Source organism: Camelus bactrianus, chromosome X (genome assembly GCF_048773025.1).
Source record: "Camelus bactrianus isolate YW-2024 breed Bactrian camel chromosome X, ASM4877302v1, whole genome shotgun sequence".
Classification (NCBI taxonomy): domain Eukaryota; kingdom Metazoa; phylum Chordata; class Mammalia; order Artiodactyla; family Camelidae; genus Camelus; species Camelus bactrianus.
Window position 1 is genome coordinate 23,868,966 of NC_133575.1, and position 20,979 is coordinate 23,889,944.

Below are 20,979 nucleotides of genomic sequence, written 5' to 3' on the forward strand. Positions count from 1 at the left end.
GCTATAAGAAAAAGATACACAGAAGTCCAGCACAGATTACCTTCCTAGTTCATTATCTTCAGATAGTGAGGAGTTATGCTATATTCCAGCCAAATGAAAAAAATGAGAAATGTTAAACAGTGTGTTAAATAAATTCTGCCTCCTCCCTAAATTTTCCTTCACCACTTCGGCCAGCCCATGACTCCCACCCCCCATAGGATTAAATCAAACATCGATTAAATGTGTGCCTTCTTTCCTGAGACCTTCAGCTCCACCATATGCATGTTTTTAATAACAATGATTTAGAAATGGCAGTGACAGTTCATTGAAACAAGGTTTTCCCAGAATGGTTCAGAGAAAGAAAAAGACTCTAGTCTTTCATAAAGCTAAATTCATTCAATATAAAATATTATCTTTTATCCTTTTTGGCATTAAAATGTCTTTCAAGTGTTGTAAAAAAATGTCTATAGCTGGCAGTATAAAATGCTGGCAACCGTATTTAAAAAACTTGAAACTCTTTTTCCTCCTAGGTCCTCATTCTCTCTGGCCTTGGGCTCAAAAAAGTTCTTTGCTCCTGGAGTTGCCTTTTAGGAACCATCCATTTTGAAAGTGCGGTCAGTGGCTAGAAGGGTGAAGAGCTTCAGATGGACTACACCCTTAAATCGGGAAGGTCAGCAGGCTGGGAAAATCTACCTGTAAACCTGGAAATACTATGAACCACAAATGAGATTAAGATCTAAGGTAAGTAGCCTTCCTAAGCAGGTGACACAAAATAACCGAGTTCTGGGGGAAGCTTTAATCAGTTACTTGGGCTTAAGGACATCTTCCATTGGAAATGCGGTTTATCAGTTTGTCTTTCATGACATACGGCTGGTGTGAGTATTTCCCAAGAGGGAACGAGAACTGAGGTTTAGACCCTGAACCTTACTGCAGGCATAATAAGGCTCAGGCTTAATCAGGAAGGTGTTTTTACCCTTACAAGAACAGAAGACCACTGTGTTATTCAGCTTATTCCTATGACTATAAAAAGGAGATGGGCTTGTAACTCTGGTTCATCTATTTGCTTTTAACTGCCATTATCACCCACCTTGTATCTTTTGGCTTAATGAAATAAAATTCGTATTTTGTGTAAAGACAAGAAAAATTTAAACAAAATCATTCTCTGCCAGTTTGGGTGGCCTCCCTCCCCGTTAGTGCGTCCTGTGCATCTGCAGCAACCAGCCCTCCTTAGGCACTAACATTCCTTCTTAATCTTGTCAAGAGTCCGGATGAAACCACTACTCCCTTTCTAGACACAGATCTGGACTGTGTAAACTATCCACGTGTCATCTGAAGTATAATCCTTTGTCTCAAAAACTAATAAAAACCTGTGTGCTTTGACCTCTAATGCACAGAACAGACCTCAGAGCTTCCTGACTGTCTCCCAGGTCATAATCCTCAGGTTGGCTCAAATAAAAGTTTCCATTTATTTCTTAAATCTACTACTGATTAGTGTTTTCCATTGATACATGCAGGGTGTAGCTGGCAGGTTATCAGAGATACCCAGCAGAGGGCACCTGGAGTCTTCCCTGAACCAGCACTTGGTACCAGCATGGGCCTATTGATCTCCACCGGCTTTCTGTTACTTCTCTGGGGTTCTGGTGAGTTTTTCCGGTATCTGAATCTCATAGCTTTTAACTGATGATCCTAAAAATGTTATTTGAGCTGTTTTTACTTAAGACTTGAAGTCTTAAAGAGCACGGGTGCATTTCTAAGCAGAGACCTAGGGGGATCTAGGCAGAAGGCCCAGGGAAACATAGGTGGCTGGGTTTTTGTTAAATTGGCTTCAACTGAAAAAAAAAAAAAAAAAAAACAAGTTGCTATAGGGTCTAAAAAAGACTTTTGCTAGTGAAATGAGAGCCTGAATTGTTCAGCTTCAAAGAACAAGAGACATGTGCTCCTTCCGGCCATATGGTGTTCTTGGGTGACTGAGAACCTAGCAGAATTGTCTGAGAATCAGTCTTTGTGACGTCTAGTGGTCCAACAGGGGAACCCCGCTACAACCATTAATACCGCTCTTCCAGGGATGGACAAGATTAAGGACTGATCATCCAGTTCTCCAAGCACCCACAGCAGTATTAGACTGTAAGAGAAACCGGGACATGAAAGAGTCAAACCGACCAAAGGGTAACTCCTTGGGGAGCTAGACTCAGAAGCAGCACACGGTCTGATGTCTGTCTGATCCACCACACTGTCCTCAGAAAGTTGTTCAGATCCTATCTCATAATTGAATTTGACTACCAAATGAATAATGGGAAACTGCCTCAAAGGCCCAGCAGCTCCCAGATGGACAGCCACCTATGGGGATACCAGCTGGGTTTATACATGCTTGTAAGTACTTACTTAATTGGGAGTTAAAGGAAATCCCACCCTGAAATGGCCAAGATGGGATTCGTGGGCACTCCAAAGCTGTAGTGAGAGAAAGCCTAGCGGTCTGGGCTTACCAGGTCAGTCTCCTGGATCTTGCAGGGTTGACTGGAAACAAGAGTGATTTCTCTTGCCTAAAATTAGATTAGCAGGAGGAGATATTTATAGGGCTAGCTCTTTGGAGCCTTTGAATTGGAAAGTCTTCTAAATTGTTAACATTTTTAAAAAGCTCTCATCCTAAAATAGTGTACCTACTTTAGTTGGTATGCAGAACCCCCAAAAAGGCTTCAAAATTCCAAAGTAGCCTCATGGAAATAGTTCTTATAGAAGGCTAATGAAAGAGTAATGATACAAACTTGAAGAGTGACGTTACTGCTCCCCTTTATCCTTCTTGGAGTACTTACTCGAGTAATCCTCTGTCTGAACTGCCTTTCCACTCTGAAGAGACTATTAAATGGTTGCCTTTAGAAATGGAACCACCTAAGACTGTAGGCAAGCCCCTTTAGATCAAAGGTCGCAGTGTGCTATAGTTAAAAGAATTTCTTAAACCCAAGAATTTTCAATAGTTTTTGTAAATGGAAGATCAAGATGGGAAGCCACTTCTGACTAAACTGACCATGTAGCTGATATTCAAAGCCTGATAGGAATTTTTTGTGTGAGTGGTTTTCTCCCTAAGTTAAATGAGGGAAAGAAAATCATTCCAATATAGGTGGATGCATATCATTAAGGTATCTACCTTTTAAGCAATCTGTTGTAACTTTCTCTATTTGGTTTTGAAATCTTTTGTCACTTTGGTTAAGTGAGTAAGCATTGCTCCACAGTGACTTGTGATCTTTTTTGACCAAGTGTTTAAAAAACTTTTTGGTATTTTTGACAAAAACCTTTTTGATATTTTTGGCAAAATTTCCAAAGATCAAATTCTAACTGAAGATCATTTGACCTCTAGCTAACTTGGAGGTTTTGGTAAGGGCTCCTAAAACACCTCAAGAGAAATGTTTTTTCTCCTTATCAAAGAAAGATACTAAACTAATGAGGCTTCTCTGGTATGTTAAATTCCATGAGCAGCACTGTCATATGAGCAGCAATAAACCTTCTTAGGTTATACTGTATGAGTAAATGTTATTAATGTAGATATTCTAGAAATTATACGGAACTCCTAAAAACGTGTCTTGCTAAATGTTATCAGTCATAATTCTAGTTATTATCTTATGTATACCACAGCAACAACCAAGTTTTTGTCAACTGCATCGTAATCAGATCTTTAACAGTGCCTTTTAAAGTCTTTTGTCATTTACTATGATGCTTTTACAAAAAATGCTTTATCTTCAAGAAGATTCATAGAAAGGACTTTTTGACAAGTACAGGTTTCTGATAACTTTCAGATCATACTGCTGAATCGGGTAAAAAAAATTTTACATTAAAATTCGATGGCGTCACAGAGCTGTTTATAGAAGATTAAGATCAAGGATTAGTCACATAGGACTGAGCAAACTGATGAATATGGTTATAATTTTTTTTTGGTTTTCTTGTCTGAAGTATTACTGGGTTTTAATCTGTGTTTTCCAGATAAAAGGAAGCCCTTCCCTTTAAGCTGATTAGGACTTACAGCAATTTGGTAAATAAATTACACCTTTGTAAGTAGAACTAAAACATTCACCCTTTCCTCTCTACATGGTCCCTACAAAAATTGCAAACTCTTTGGTTTCTAGCAGCCTTATCAGATGAATAAGAAAGGCTGCCTCCTGGCAGCTTCAGGAATCTCGATATTTTGCAGATGTCTATAGACATCCCAGGCTGAATCTGATGGTAAGTCGTTGGTGTAGCTATCGTGGCCTTGAGAGGCCTTTTAAAAGGTCAACTTAAGATTCCTTATAAAGTTCCAGCACAGCCAACTTGAAAGAGCCTGTATGATCAATTATACTTATGTAAACAATCAGGCCAAGTTTATAGAGACCAGATTTCTTTTGCAAATAAATCAGTCTTAATTTGGCTATATTCAGCAGAAATGAGGGTAATTTTAGGGGGAAAAAAATGTTTCAGTGGACATTAAGTTTTAATTTAGTGTTGCTGTTGGATTCTTCACAGCCACAGTGGAAGGGGGTCATACCAGGCCCTACATCTCTTATTTTGGAGACCTGAAATTGACTAGGACCAGCACTACCAGACAACAAGAAAAAGACAACATCTGAAAGCAAACAGCTGACCCCAGATGCTGGACCAGGCCTGTATACTTATTACTTTGGTAATTGTTAACACATCTGCTTATGAACCAAGTATATTTCTTAGGGCTCAATCATATGCACATTTCAAAAATCAATCCAGTTGCTGGGTCTGCAGCCAATTACGTATGTTCAGCACTGCTAGGTTACCTTGGTGGATTTCTTCTCTCCAAGGCTCTAATTGGATGGCCCTTAAAAATTTTATTTTAGAAGAAACTCCAGTACCATGCAAGTACTGAAAATATCACTTAAGTGGAACCCTCTTACCTGGCCAACTGATGACACCTGTTCTAAGCCTAGCCATAAAATACTCCTTTTCACCAGATGTTTAATACTGGGTAGCTCCTAACAGAACCCAATGTATTTATGGAACAAATTTATGACCTTGGCTCTCCCCAGGTTGGTTAGGAAGATGGCAAAATTGGTTTACTTTGGCTCAGTGTCACCCACAGGTAGCCTTGGAAAGAGCTCCTACCAATCTGCTTTTAACTTGAGCATGCTTTTGATCAGTTTTCCACCCAGCAGTATGACCATTTGGCTGCTACATTTGTTCCTTCACTTGAATAGACAGTATCATTAATCACACAGAGCCTTAACAAAATTTACTCAGCAAGTTTTAAATGACAGTAATTAGCTTGCTCAATTTGGAAGTCTCTATGATGAGAAAACTGGTCCTACAGAATTGCATGGCCCTCAATATTTGAACTGCTTCCGAAGGAAGAATTTGTGGTATAATACATATTAAGTGTTGGGTTTTATACCTGATACCTTCTAGTGTAACTTGGCTTATGACACATGGAAGGATCAAATTTCTATTCCGACTGATCCTTTTCCCAGTTTAAGGGAAATACTAGGAAAATGGTTTGGTTTAGGAGGATCTTGGCTTAGACCTTTGCTAATGACATTTACTCCTATTGGCAATTTGACTGTAGTTTGTGTAACTCATAAAGTGGTAGTTTCTTGCCTTTTGCATTGTGTATCACCTAATAAGATAATGCTGTCTCAACAACTTGAAACTACTTATCACATCTATAATTCTCTATAAATTAATGCATATGCATAGTGCACACGCAAGGTAAAGGTGGCATAGGTGCTATTGGGAAACTTGGAACTGACTGACTGTAATTGCCAGACATATTACTAATACAACCCTCTAAAAAGAAAGAGCTGGGCTATTAAGACCCAACACTGATGGGCCTAGAGCAGGTAAGCAACTAACCTAGCATAAAGGGACCAAATATTTGACCACCTAATGCTTTCTATAGACGTGGAATACAAACTTGTGGTTGCCAGAGGGGTGGGCAGGGACAGACTGGGAGTTCGAAATTTGTAGATACTGACAGGCATATATAGAACAGATAAACAAGATTATACTGTACAGCACAGGGAAATATATACAAGATCTTGAGGTAGCTCACAGCGAAAAAGAATGCAACAGTGAACATACGTATGTTCATGTATAGCTGAAAAACTGTGCTCTACACTGGAGTTTGACACAACATTGTAAACTGACGATAACTCAATTGAAAAAAAAAAAACCAAACAACATCAATCTGAAAACAGGGGCTCTCCATGGGCACGGGTAAGTCCCTTCTCTCCCATGATGGAATCTCCTCACTTCCTCTCCCTCTCCCTCTAACCTCCTCCAGAATCGAACCTAGGACCTCCTGCATGCTAGGCCTACACTCTGACCTACAGCCTCTCTCTAGCTACCTTACTTTCCCCGAATGCACCTTTATCCTCCGCCAATCTTTCTGGGCTAACCCCAAACATAGCCTTTACTCTTAGATTGTGGCAGTGTAAATGTTTAGTATGAAAAGGTTTTCCTAATCCTAAACTACGTAAATAATTGGAAAACCTCTTTTAACCTAACTAATCCAAGGATACCTGGGGACCTTTGTCACTGTTTTAATGTAGGGGAGGAAAAAACTTTTTCACTCTACCCTTCTGAGTTCTTGGCTGAGATACCCCTGCAATAAAAAGATAGATTAACAAGAGAAAAAGATTTAATAACCTAAATACCTCGTGTATACATAGGAGAGACCCAGGAAAACGAGTTAACTTCCTGGGATGGTGCAAGTCACCAGGAAAAGCACAGTAAATAAGGGTAAAGTTTGTAAGCAAATTTATGTCATTGCCTTCTCCATTGACTCCCTTTTGATTTAGAGTCATAAGACACTTAGAAATGGAGACTGCATTTAGAAATGCCGTGTCCCTTACAAAAGGGTATCTTCTACTCTACTTTCAGAGCTTTTCTAGTGTCTGCAGTTTCTCAAAATAGTCCTAATGCCAAACAGACATATTTTGCTATCCTTTGGTATCTTAACATTTTGGAATAATAAGTTACTCTGAAGTAACTTATCAAAACATATATTTAAAAGGCTCCTAACTTACAATTATTGTTGGTCCTTAAAAAACAAACAAAAACACTGCTCATTTCATCATAGGGAAGTACTGATTAAACAGAAGCATCAAAACCCCAAAGACATGGTAGATTTCCATTTTCATTTGATTTGAAGGTGTGAAATCTTTTCTTTTCCACGGAGTATTTAAAAGGCAAGGATGTTTCACACCTTATAGAAAATAAAAACTAAAAACTCAACAGAATATGCATAGTTATACATGAGTAAGAATTGAAGTAAATAGGTTTTTTCCTTTGAGAGTATTTTTACATGGATTAATTTTAATAGGCTCATCTTCCACAAAACTGACTATCCTTCCAAATATAAAGTGACAACTTACCAGGTTAATCAATATTCTTTATATAATAATTAGAATATATATGTGTAACTGAACCACTTTGCTGTTCACCTGAAACTAAACATTATAAGTCAACTACACTTCAATGAAAAATAAGAATTAGAAAAAATTAGAATACAGAAGACAAACTGCCCAAAAGGATGCAACTAAAATTTTCAAATACAGTTTCAAAGATAAATAAACTCATAGAAAAGCTGTTATTTTCCCACTAACTGGAAATAATGCCGATTAGGTAAAGGAGGGAGGATTTGTTTCTCAACAATATGAAGTATAATGTAGTTTCATGCTTGGTTTGTTCTAAGCATTGGACTCTTTCCACCTAGTCATATAATATTATTTCTGCATTAAGGAGAATTTAAGAAATATCAAGTAGAATACTCGCACAAACTCAAACATATACAGCCTTTATAGAAAACTCATTTAAACTGAATCCCAGAGTAACGTTCAAGAAGCATTAGAAAACTTCAGTGAGAACTTAAAAAGTCCAGAGTTTTCAAATTATTTTATTATTGACTTGGCCTTGCTTTCTAAATACTATTATCTTAGAGGGCTTTGTCCAATATGGTGGCAACTGGCCACTTGAAATGCAGCCACTCTGAATTGAGATGTGCTATCAGTCTAGAACATACACAATATTTCAAAGATTCAGTATGAACTGTAGAATGTAAAACATCTCATTAAGAATTTTATACTAATTTCATAGTGAAAAGATATTTTACTTTTTTACTTTGTTACTTAGGCTAACAGAAAATTTTAAATTACGGATGTGGCTTGAATTGTATTTCTACTGAACAGAGCAGCCTTAGAAACTGAGTAACTTTTTTAAAGGAACAACAGTTGGCCTTTACTTATGCTAACTCTACATGGGTTAACACGTATGTTTGGACATTCTGCACAAACTCCAGACACGCAAGTACAAACCATCTGCAGCTGCTGCCTGGGTGTCATGGACGTCCTCCTGTATTCTGGAGGTCACGCTAATTCTTCGGGCTTTCCTCTCAATTGTGCAGGGGTCTGACGAGTCTGTATGAGAAGAAGCAAAGCCAGGAAGAAGGGATCAAGCCATTCATTAGAAGAGTGGACAGGCTCACAAGGATCTCTCACGGGATGCACACAGTTCGAGTGTTTACTCTCTTCCTTCATGCTACCTGCAGTCCTCCCGTAAGGGTAAGTGTCATATTTAATACTGCCTTTCAGCCTATACAGAGCAGTGGTTCTTACAACTTTTTCCATCTTCTCTAACTACTTGGAATAAATGACTTATTTCACCAGTTTCCCACTTTCTAGTGGGCTGGGGGTGCAAACTCAATGACAGTAATTAAGTGTCAATATGAAAGCACTATTTGGGGAATCATACCTTAGCAACTGCCAGATCAAACAACAGTTATTAGAAAGTTATGTGTTTAAAGTACCCTATCCATAAGGCTAACCAAAGAACCCATTACACTAATGGTAACACTAAACTACAGCATTACATAATTAAAGAATAAGAGTAGCAGTATTTAAAAAATCAGAACCAACTCAAAATACATGCCCCACAATCATTTCATAAATTCCAGTTACCTATGTGTGCAAAAGCTCAGTAGACACTTCACACCATGGACTGCAGGCATACCAATTTCTTGCGTTTCTATTAACTTACAGGTAATTAGTAGGTAATCTTTTGTATTAAGTAAAAACAAAAAAGGGCAGACTTCGTATTATTTACCCTTAAGACTCAAACAAAGATACTGCATTTTCTAACTGTTCTGAGCCCATAAAAAGTCCCCTATTATAACCCATCTTTGGAAATCAGTGCTCCACAATCCTAAGCAAGGTACTTACACATTCCATTATCAGAAGAAACAAAAGCAGAAGAGACATCTACTTAGGCTCCAAAGAGTAAGGAGCAGTTTTGTTTCTTAGATTTATAAGCACTTTTATAGTATCACACATCTCCTCCTCACTGCCACAACGACCCTGTAAAATACACCAGCTAAATGTCTGGAATGGTCACCTCTCTGGTGCACACACTGGATCTGAACAGTCAAGTGACCAAGACACCCAGGACCAGCACTCAAGTCCAAGGTCAATGCTGTCGCCACTGTGAGTTACCAAACACAGGGTGGGGAGTACTTTCTGAATCACCTGATGAGCTTACATGCAGACTGGGTTACTAACTACAACGTCCATTCCAAAAACATTTCTCTCTCTCTCCCTGTCTTTCCTTCACTCTCTCATTCTCTTTAATTTCCACACTTATTATTCAGATAAACATCTATATTCCATTTGGATTTTTAGCATATCTCTGAAGTAACTTCAGGACATTTACTGTAACCAATAAGCCAATTCTCCCAGTTACATTTTAAAAGCAAGTAAAATGTAAGCGGTACTGCAAGATAATCTGCATTAAACAAGATAAACTAAAAGAAGAGAATCTTCCAAGCGCTTCAAAGAAAACAATAGAAAACCAAATAGCTTTTACAAATCTGTGATGAGAAGGCTTCCTAAAGAATTGCAGATTGTAATCAAGTTCTACTGTTTAAGTCTTAGTATAAAAAAGTGAAAGACTTAAAAACTGTATATAGTATATAATAGCACCATTTTGTAGTCTCACTAACAGTATATATTATATAAAGCTCAATTCAATTTCCAAAGCAGAAATTCATTTATAGTGAAGGTGTTAAAGTAATCACTTTCTAGTCTACTTTTTCGTTTAAAAAAAAAAAAATCCTGTGTATACGTAGAGTAAAAACTGCTTTGGGGTAAGAGTTAGGTCTTACTTTTGTGGGATCTCGGATGTATGTATTTACATAATGTGTCTACATATTGGGTGTCTGATACATTTTTAAGACGTTAATTGTAATTGAAATCCCATTATAACTCTAAGGGACTATCCAATATCATTTTAGCAAATTTTGTTAGAATTAAAAGTACCATGGAAAAGAGCGCTTTTACTGTAAAGTTCCTTCTAGGGAGCTAGATGAAGCTTGATATTAATGCAAGCCCTACACAATTTCCAGCTGAGACGTATACCAAACAGGAACCTCTCACCTCAAATACACGGTGTTGATCTCAAAGAAGGCAAAATGACATATCTACATTGACCTCACCACTACTAGAAAACTGAGTATACATGGGCTCCTGGCAATTACTCTATCGTATTACCTCAGGAAATTTTCCTTTTATTTCTTTGTGAATTTTCAAGGTAAAATTTATACAATGAAATACACAGACCTGAAGTGTACCATTTGATGAGTTTTTACCAAATGCATATACACACCTGGATAATCCAAACCCTATCAAGACTTAGAACATTACCATCAACTCAGAAAATTCTCCCATGCCCTTTCCCAGTTAATTTCCACCTCAACTCCGAGAGATAACCACTGTTCTGATGTATACTTGGGCTATTTTCAATTTTTGATTATTATGAAAAAAAGTGCTGTGAATCCTCTAGTACAAGTCACTTTGTGGACATATGCTTTAGAGGCTCTTAGATAAATCTTTAAAGTAGAAACTGATAGGCTATAGGGCATGTCTGGTTTCATAAGAAATGGCTGGACTATTCTCCAAAATGGTGACATTTTACACATTCACCAAAAATGCATAAGAATTCTGATTGCTCTACATCCTTAATACTTCCTATCAGTCTCTGGAGTTTTTTGGCATTCTGGTTGATGTGAGGTGGTATCAGGGTTTTCATGTGCATTTCCCTAATATCTACTCAAATTGACTATCTTCACATGCTTATTGGCCATTTATATATATATAATGTATGTATGTATGTACTCTCTTGGGAAATGTCTGCTCAAATGTTTTGCACTTTTAAAAGCGGGGTTGTCTTTTATTGTGTTATAAAGGTTCTTTATATATTCTGGGTACCAGTTCTATACCAGATACCTGTTTTGCAAATATTTTATCCCAACCTGCAGCTCGCTCTTTTACTTAATAGTGTGTCTTGAATGAGCAGAGGTGTTGAATTTTAATGAAGGCTAATTGACCAATCGTTTTTCTTTTCATTGCTTCCTGTGTCCTATCTGCGAAGATACTCTGTGTTTTTGTTCTGGAAGCTTTGGAGTTTAGCTCTTACAGTATGAAGTAAGGATCAAAAAATTTTTTTTCCCACATGGATATCCAGTTCTTCCAGCGCTGGCTGTTAAAGACTTTCCTTTCTCCACTGGTTGCTTTGGTACGTTTCTCAAAAATCAACTGGCAGTGTAAGTGACAGTTACATCTGAGCTATTTTGCTGCAGTTAATCTATTTTTTTTAATCCCTATGCCAGTACCATACTGTGATTACTGTAGCTTTATGGTGAGTGCTAAGTTGGTTAACATAAGACACCCAAAGACTTCTTTTCCAGTTTGTGTTGGATACTCTAAGTTTTGTACATTGCTATATGAATTTCTGTATCAGCTTATTAATTTCTACCAGAAAGAGAAAAGTCTACTGGAGTTAAATTTGTTATTGCGTTGTATCTACTAATCAAGATGAAAATAGGCATATCACCAAAACCAATACTGATTTAATCATAAACATGGTTTTATTACACTATTTAGGTCTTTAATTTCTTTTGGCAGTTACTTTTATAACTTTTTTATAACTTTCAACATAGATCTCTGGTTAAATTTATTAGTAAGTATGTTATGCTTTCTGATAGAAAATGGAGTGAAAGAGACAATTACAATACCAATTGTTTGCTAAGGATGCTAACCTTAATATCCCAAAACCTTGTTAAACTCACTTAGTAGTTCTAATAGTTGTTTGGCATCTCTAGATTTTCCTTGCAAATAAGCATGTCATCTGAATTTTGTCAGATGTTTTTTCCCTGTACCTAGTAAAATGGTCATAGGCTTTTTCTCCTTTACTTTGTTAATACTGCATTCCTGACCTAATAAGCCCAGTTTAGTCGTGATGTATTATTATCTCCTTTATATACTGTGAATATTTTATTAGGGTTTTTTTGTTGTTGTTTTTATGATCATGAGGGTTACCGATATGTAACTTTCATTTTTTTTCTGGGAGGTAGGTATTGCCTATCAGGTTTTGGAATCAGGATCCTGCTGGCTCCACTAAAGGGGGAAAAAATTGGAAGCTTTCCTTCCTCCTTTTTTTCCTCAGAGTTTGTGTAACTGACATCTCTTCCTTTAAAAATTTGACAGAATTCACCTACTAATGAAGCCATCTGGATCTGGAGTTTTCCTTTGTTGGAAAATTTTTGATAATGGATTCAATTTCTTTAATAGATGCATAGCTATAATATGTCCTATTTCATCAAGGAATGTCCATTTCATCTAAGGTGTTGAGTTTATTAACATAAGGCAATGCAATGAACATCTTTACTATTTTAATGGGTAACACATCTTTCATTTCTGACCCCCTACATTAGTCAACCTTAAAGTTTACTGATTTTGTTTACCTTTCAGAGATCAAACCTTTTTCGACTCTGATAAACTTTCTCTGTTATTTCTCTCATTGACATTTCTTTTCTTTCCTTTCTTCTACTTAATTTGTGCTCTTTTAGTTTCTTAAGGTATAATTTTAGGTCAATAACATCTTCTTGTCTTAAACAAACATTCAAAGCTATACATTTCCTTCTAAGCACTGCTTTAACTATTGTACAGCAAAGAATCTGACCTTGCCCAAAGAGAGGTCTAGCTTTTCCTGGAAGATGACCTCTAAAATCTTGAAATTTCTTGAGAGGAGCATTTTTGTATTTATGGTGGATCCTTCAGACTATATACCTTAGAGATTATGCTAATTAAGGTGGCTCGTAGTGGACATACTGTTCATTTATCATCAACTTGGTCCTCTGTTCCCAGGTTAACAACTTTGCAACGTACTACCTTAAAAAGGGTGGTTCCTCCATGATAATCGTTGAATCAATTAACTGGATCACCACTAGGTAATGTTTCCTTAGTAGACACTCAAGCAAAATCAATTTGGAAGATTCATAGTATTAATCTAAATGGTTAAAGTGATTAGTGATATAACCCAGCTTGAAACTGCATATAAAGTTGCCAGAGTGCCAAATTTGGCACTTGGCAGTCATCCACTAAGATTCTTTTTTGTACCATTTTTAGAAATCATTAGGCAATTTTAAATGTAGATTAATTGAAACATCTATGGTTGGTAGTAGTAAACAATAAAAAGAGGAACAGATACTGCATTTCAACCTATAAATAAAATACTTAAAAATACTCTCTACTGAGCTTAAAATACATAGAAAGCTGTTTCAACCAAAACTTAATTTAGATCAGGTAACTTTATTTAGGTAGAATTTGTACATTCCCTGATTAAAAAAATTACAATGGTGGAGAATGCCTTAGTTTAATGAGATTTTTCATTTAGGTGTGTTTTCATTATCAATTTATCCTGAGTTGGTTAAAGCAAATAGGATTACGATATGAAACGCATAGTTTAGTGCAGTCTTGATAAAAGTTTAAGTTTTTAAGATACTAAAATGCCCATTAAACATTTTGTACATAAAAAAGACAGATTTGATACCTTCAGTTATCACCCAGAAATGATTTAACAATTATCCAAGTGATTCCTTCAAATCTTGGTTATGTAGGACTTACTCTGTCCTTGATGAGAACAAATTTTCCATTCTAACATAAAACCTTTAAAATTCTCTTATTTTTGTAAGAATTTTTTAAGAATTACCTTTGACAGTTTTCACAGTGCTCAGTAAGTTTATAATGTTAAATACTTAATATAAAGTGTCCCATCTAATTAACTTTGACAATAATTCTAGGAGTTGCTAACTTTAGTACTTTTTAATGCTATCTCTATAGCTGAAGAAATTTGCATTATATATGGACTCCCAAAGAATTTTGATATTTATTTCTATGATGTTTGTGACATTTCCCTACTCACCTTTTTTAGATGGCTTGGGTGGTACAACTGGGCCAGGTTCTATGTTGTCATAAAAATTATTCATGGCTTTTGGATCAAAGTTTCCTATAAAGAAAATAAAATGAGCAGGCATTTAGGCCTCTTTCTCCTGTTACTTGAATTTTTTGATAAGGAAAAAATGGAAATAAAACATGTAAGAAGGGGAACTGTTTTCCAGGGTCTCAAAACTCATTATAGTATCCTACTCTCCTCCCACTGACACTGATGAGAAAAGACCCAAGCAAGCTACCATACCAGTATCTGTCTACAACGTATCACCTTAAAGACTATTTTTCTAACTGTAAAGCTCAATTCTACACAGAATTAAGCTTGTGGCGCATTTAGGGAGGTAAATGAAGAGAAATGAAAGGATGAGTGAACTGTTTTTGTTTTGATTTTAATGAACAAACCATGAGAAAGCTTACTTTTGTGTCTTTCATAATTTACCTTAAAATTTTATCCATTATAAATTCAACTATGGAATAATCAAGTTGTTACATCATGGATTCCTTTCTTCAAGAAATGGAGAATCTTAAAATGTTGCCTACAGATATCAATAGAAGATGACATGCTGCCAATTTCAAAATGATAAGAACAATCCCTGAAAATTTTGGCTTGCCACAAAATTTTCACCTTTCTTAAAATGTTCGTTCCCTGATCTAGTGAGTCTGTTTCAGCCCGTTCTGCCAAGACTCCTCCAAGATCACTTTTGATCCACTGCCAGCTTTGGGTCCTACCTTCACATCTGTGAACCTACCACCGCAATCTGTTCTGCACAATTCCAAGTAAGCTTTTTACCTGTATCCATCCCTATTTACAGAGGTACTGATAGTTCCAATATGTTGGATCTCTTGATTTCTAGACCCATTTTTTTTCCCCAACAGAAATTTTCCTCTCCAAAACCAACAGAGCTGCTTTTCATCAAATCATACACTGATCTCCTTCTACTCTGTCACTTAAAAGTTTAGATTGGAAACTCAGTATAAAAATTTTCCAGAGCACGAGAGTAGAATTTAGTAAAAGTGGATATATTTGGACCCCTTATGAAAGGAGATTTAGAAATGCTTAAGCACCAAAAAGAGTTCTTTGTTGCCCAATGGAGACAAAAAACACAGCTCTTTGCTTATAAAACCTTAATAATGCTTTCCCTTGCAGTCCTATTACACAAATGCCTTTATCCATTTGGATATGCACTTTTAAAATAATTTTCTGAAAATAATTCCTGTGACGGCTCATAAAAGCCACAATGCTATTTGATATATTAATTAGATCTTTTTACAGTTTAAGATGCTGCATATGTATTTCTTCAATTACTTACGTTACAGCTGATGATCTACTGTCTAGATCCCATAAGGCTTACTATAAATATCCTAACCAAATATTTCAAAGAACACACAAGCAAAAAAAAAATTGATGCAATCTTCTAATACAGTAGCAAAGTTTATATAACCCCCACATCATGCATAGCAATTCATTCCTTACCGCCAGTAGGCTGTAGAGTGACTAAGCTTCTGAAAATAACTAAGGATACCCAACGAGATTGCTCAACTTTCACATGCAAACTTGCTTCTGTCTATTGTTCACGTAGTTCCGCGTCTTTTGGGTTCCCCTGCTTCTACTGTTTAATCTTGCCTAAAATGGCAATGAGGTACCTTACAATACAGTAGAAGCTCTCTTAGCTGCCATAATTAAGAACATTGAGTGGTGTGGGGCGTGGGGGTGGGGGCTCTGAGTAAAACACAAAATTGTTAAAGAACAATCACATCAACTTTAATGCAACAAAACATAAACATAGCAGTATTTTTATGTAGGACCAAGACCTCTTCTTTAGGTGTCTGTTGACTAGAGTTCTATACTGTCTATCCGTCTGTCTTAATAAACTACACCTATCATGAGGATCTAAAGTGGGGGGTAAGTAAATTTTGTCTGTAACGGGCCAGAAAATCAAAATTTCAGGATTTGTGGACTGTAATACTGTTGTAAGCCCTCAACGGTCCTGTTGAAACACAAAAACAGCCCCACACAATATGTAAACAAATGGGCAAGGCTCTGTTCCATTAGAATTTTATGTACAAAAACAGGCAGTAGGCTAGTTTGCTGAACCCTGATCTATAATTTGCTGTTTTGATTTTAGAATGGAGCAAGGAAGACACTTTAAGGATATTTAATTTGAGAACAGAATCCTATTAGATTTTCCTCTTTAACTCTTTTCACCCATATCTAATTCACAGTCCCTATTTTTGTTAGTGTGTGTTTGTTTGAGTCTTTAAAACACAGCTCCTGCATTCATGTCAGTTTAAAAAACATTACGTTACAGAAGTACAGTAACTGGTATAAACAGGTTTGGGAAGAGATACACCTGACTCTTCTCGGTAAGCAGACCATTCAACTGATGGGAGGAGCAACAGTATGAGGACACTCCCGAATGCAGCCTCCTCATCAGGAGCATGCGGTGGCTGTGGACTTGGTCAGTATATTTCACAGAGGAAATGAAGAATCTCTCTAACCTGGTGAGCTGGGTAAATCAAAGTCAATTAAGAGAGCTTCTACTGTAGTACACTTCTATAAGAAAGCCAAAACCAAAACAAAACAAAGAAAATCTCTAAGACAGAGCTGAATGTTTTCATGTAACACATAACAAAAAAATGGCATATGGAATTCATTTTTAAACTGAGAAATCTGATGTTCTCACTTGGGATCCCTACTTTTACAGATATTTTTTGATGAGTATCACATAAAATAAGAATCTACTAAGTTTAAGATTAAAATTCATCAATTTATAAAATATTCACAGTAATGACTAAAAGAGGATAAATGCAGAGTAACAACATAGAACAGTCTAAATGATAAGAACTTAATGATGAAGTTGCCTAAGTAAAGATATTTTTTGATCACCCAAATCTGATCTATGACCGCAGGGTGGAGGGATCTCTTTACCAGGATTGTAATCTTTTAAGAGAGAGTTTTTATCCATTATTTCTGTAAAACCAAAATGATCGCTATTTAAGCAGCTTAAAACACCACACTATAACTTATGGTTTACCAAATAATCAAGTCTATACCTCTAGATTGAAGGAGGTCAACTTCTTTCAGTGTACAGTCAACATTTATCTGCAGTTGTCTGTTCATGCTTCTCAATCTTGTCATTTCCTCAGGCTAGTAAGAAAGGACCCAAAATAGCAATTGTGGGAAAGTCATTATCAAGCCCAACATTTAAGAACTGCTATTCACGTTAATTGTTCTGATTGGTTATTACCAAGAGTATGGCCTTAATCCATAAGAGGGCATGTTTAACAAGTCCTGTATGTTATTTTCAAGGAATAGTCATAATGGTGACATCAGTATAGCCACATATAAACAAAAACTGCACATAATGTGGCGGGGCTATAATACTAGACTATGTTCTCTCATACACATGCTACCATTTTAATCACAGAGCACTGAGAATATTTTATTTCTATGTTTTCATGATAAGGGCAACTACAAGAATCAACCTTTTAAACAAGCAATGTCCAAGATTTTAGTCCTGTCCATGCTGGTAAAAGTTACAGCAGTACTAATTAATGCTTACTAAGTGCCACGCACTATGCTCACCAGAATTCTCTCATTCTTTCCCCAAGACAATCTTGCAAGGTAAGTACTGATATCACTCCCAGTATATACATGAGGAAGCTGAAGCACAAAGAGGTTATATATAATTATCACAAGGTAATAAAAGCTAGTAATTGGTACAGCCAGGATTTATATAGAAGTCCTCAATATAAACTTAAATAGAAATCCTTTCTCAAGTTCTTATTTTCTGGATCAAAGCCAGCAATTAACCTAGTACGTGAAAATTTCAGGAACCTTATTCTTCAATTCTGTTTCCTTCTGCCTTGATCTTTGAGCCAGCCTACTCCCTAGGCCTCTCAGGGGCATTACATGAGACACTGAAAGGTGAAAAGAGCCCTAAAGTTTTTTGGACACCTCTACTTCCCCTGACATTCTGAATTTCCTTATTATTTACATACATGTACAGTTTAGACTCCAGAGGCATGGGGAGTGAAGCTTTCAGCACAGTCCAGCTATTCACTCAGTTATTAAGGTGATTTCAACTATATAAAATAAAAGATAAATATCTGCTACGATAGGAAGACAATAAAATCCTATTCTGTTAAAAACATGTATTTTGCCAAAAACTAAATGTAAGAAAGAGTGGAAAAAAATGAGCAAGAAGAGTTATCTTAATTCCGAATAACGGAAGATCTCATGCTGTCGAGACATATTAGCAGATTAACTAGGAATGTCCATTAAATTAGCACGTGTCAAAAGTTTAAAACAGTTATAATCCCTGAAAATGCTAGGGGAACACAAAAGTCATTTAGAAATATTTAGTATTAGTAATTTCGTTTCTCACTCCTGTAACATATAAAATGCTTACCCCTTGTCTATATTAAATATTACCACTGAAAAGTTTAAAACATCTGAGCATTTATATTAAGAATAAAGCACTTGTTCAACGGTTTCAGAGAGTGATGATGTCTTCCTAGGAATATGGGAAAGAATCTACTCTTTTGTAGAATCACACTGGGAAAAGCCAAGTACCTGAAGGAGGTCTCGATCCCACTTATATATTTGGGGGAAAATGGGGATGTTTCCGTCACAGTGGTCCTGAATAGTGAAGCTCTGTAACTAAGTATGGAAACATTATAATAAACTTTATAGTTAAGAGGCTACTGCACATTTGCTTATAACAATCACAACAAAGCTCTTGTCAACGGGCTCATTTCCAAATACAGCAGAACCACTGGAACTCACTAAACTAACAGTTTATCTGTAAGATTCCTATGTCCCTTTTCATAGCTTCTGATTGAGGAAAACAAAGCTGCTTCTGAAATGTTACTATTTGTCAAAAAGTATGCTGTATTTTCATCAAGGAGGGGGTTTCAAGATTGGCTGTGTGTAATTTCAGACTTGTTTATAAAAACTAGGATGCTTATATCTGACATTTCTAGGTAAAAAATTCTAATCTTTTTTCAAAAGGTAGCAGAAATACCTTAGGTCAACTGTTTCAGCATTTTAAGAACTTGTGTTCTTGGGTGGCTTGCCCCAGTTATGCATTTGGGACTTAAAGCTGTGTGTTGGTCCAAAAACCGAATTGATCAGAACAAGATGGGGAGGGAGGGACTTGAGGGAAGGAGTAACTGGAAGCTCTCTGCTTATTACAATCTTATTTATCCTTCAAGGAATAAGTTAAATTTCCCCCTTCTCCGTGGAACGGTCTCATCTTTAAGCCCTAGTAGCAAAAAGCTAACACTTCTATCTCAGAGCTCTAAAAGTACTTAATATCATTACCATTTAGCCGGCCAGCACTTCTGATTTACTGTCTTACATTAGCATTTCTCCCTCTCTCTTACACACACCCACACATACATACAGGTTCATAGACATACATGTGTATCTTTTCACATACAGATCTCTTTAAGAGATGACATCTTCCACAGCATTTTATACAATGCTTTGCAAATAGTAGATTGAGAAATGATGGTCGTCATGCATCTTTCACTTCTGCCTTCCTTGCAAAGATTATTTCACTGCCCCTCTAAGTTTCTGCAACTGCACACATAGCTGGTCACAAATGTGCATTCCAGTCTCATGAGGCACATGGGTTTCTAACTAAGTTTCTATACACTGCTTGATAATAAATTAGTTTGAAAACTTAAAGGTGGCAATATGTGCTTAGTAGCAAAAAAAGTCAACTATCTTGCATAATCCTACGTGAGTGGGACAATGATAGGGATAGCCATTTACTGAGCGAGGCACTTTACATATATTGTCTCTTTATGTTGACAACGATACTAAAATGTACTTCTTATAATTCCGCTATAAAGATAGAGAAAATCAAATGCAGAGAAGTTAGAACCAGTGAGCACAGAGTTACTTTGGTTCCAGAGCCCATGTGGGCACTCTCTCAACTACGTCATGGTGTCACGAGTGAGTCTCTATGAACAAAAAGGGAATTCTGACCAAACACTTAATTTCTTAATTTCCTACATGATATACCTTTATGTTATGCATGTTCCTAAAGTTAAAAACAAATCAAATTTTGCAAAATAGTTCCAATTTGTGTTGCGCGTATGTATGAGAGCAGACTTTTTCCCATATCTTGTAAACAATACATTTTGTAAGAATACTATTTGTTGGGCATTGTATAAATTGTTTAATGTATCTTATATTATCCTAACAAAAATCTCATGCAATGGGTATTCACATATATATTATAGATAAGAAAACAAGCATAAAGAAAGCTGCTTATCCAAGGATATATGAGCGACACATAAGTAGCAGAAGTAGGATTCAAATTCACACCTGAAATTGAAAGCCTACATCTAAACCACCATGTATAACTGTTCATCAACCTTGCACTCTTATTAGTCTTCCGTCTTCTTCTAGGCCTGGCATTGGCAATACATGGGAATCACACACTCAAATTTCTCATCTCTCAAATACGAAATTAGAAATTCACGTGAGCTACTAATTTCTGAAGCTGGGTGGTTACTACACAGAGGTTCACTATCCTATTCTCCTTACATACCTTTGAAATTCCCTGTAATAACAAATTAAATTATGGCCTAGGGCAGTAGTTTTACTAATTTCTCTCTTTTTCTAAAGAAGTCTCAATAAAAACTCTCTTTTTTTTTTGAGCACTACTCAAAAGCACTAATCTATGCTACATTAGCCAACAACCCCCAAAATCAA

The 20,979-nt window shown here is 36.4% G+C and overlaps 1 protein-coding gene and 1 long non-coding RNA gene across 3 annotated transcripts in view; one reads left to right on the plus strand and one right to left on the minus strand.

The window, feature by feature from the left end:
• LOC141576453 (uncharacterized) overlaps nt 1–4,607 on the plus strand; it is a 60,964-nt gene extending 56,357 nt beyond the window's left edge. Inside the window, exons 2-5 of the long non-coding RNA XR_012504878.1 lie at nt 510–720; nt 1,494–1,619; nt 3,952–4,000; nt 4,471–4,607. This is a non-coding gene — a long non-coding RNA (uncharacterized LOC141576453). The remainder of the gene's footprint in view (nt 1–509; nt 721–1,493; nt 1,620–3,951; nt 4,001–4,470) is intronic.
• The window catches only part of TAB3 (TGF-beta activated kinase 1 (MAP3K7) binding protein 3), an 80,653-nt gene that overhangs the window by 4,351 nt on the left and 55,323 nt on the right, over nt 1–20,979 (minus strand). Inside the window, exons 5-7 of one of the 2 annotated variants that reach the window (XM_074359967.1) lie at nt 17,304–17,397; nt 14,224–14,307; nt 8,286–8,387 (exon numbers count right to left, since the gene is read on the minus strand). In XM_074359967.1, coding sequence (XP_074216068.1) covers nt 8,286–8,387; nt 14,224–14,307; nt 17,304–17,397 — 280 coding nt within the window. Of the gene's footprint in view, nt 1–8,285; nt 8,388–14,223; nt 14,308–17,303; nt 17,398–20,979 lie in introns of those variants that run through there. The other variant, XR_012504877.1, reaches the window with a different exon arrangement.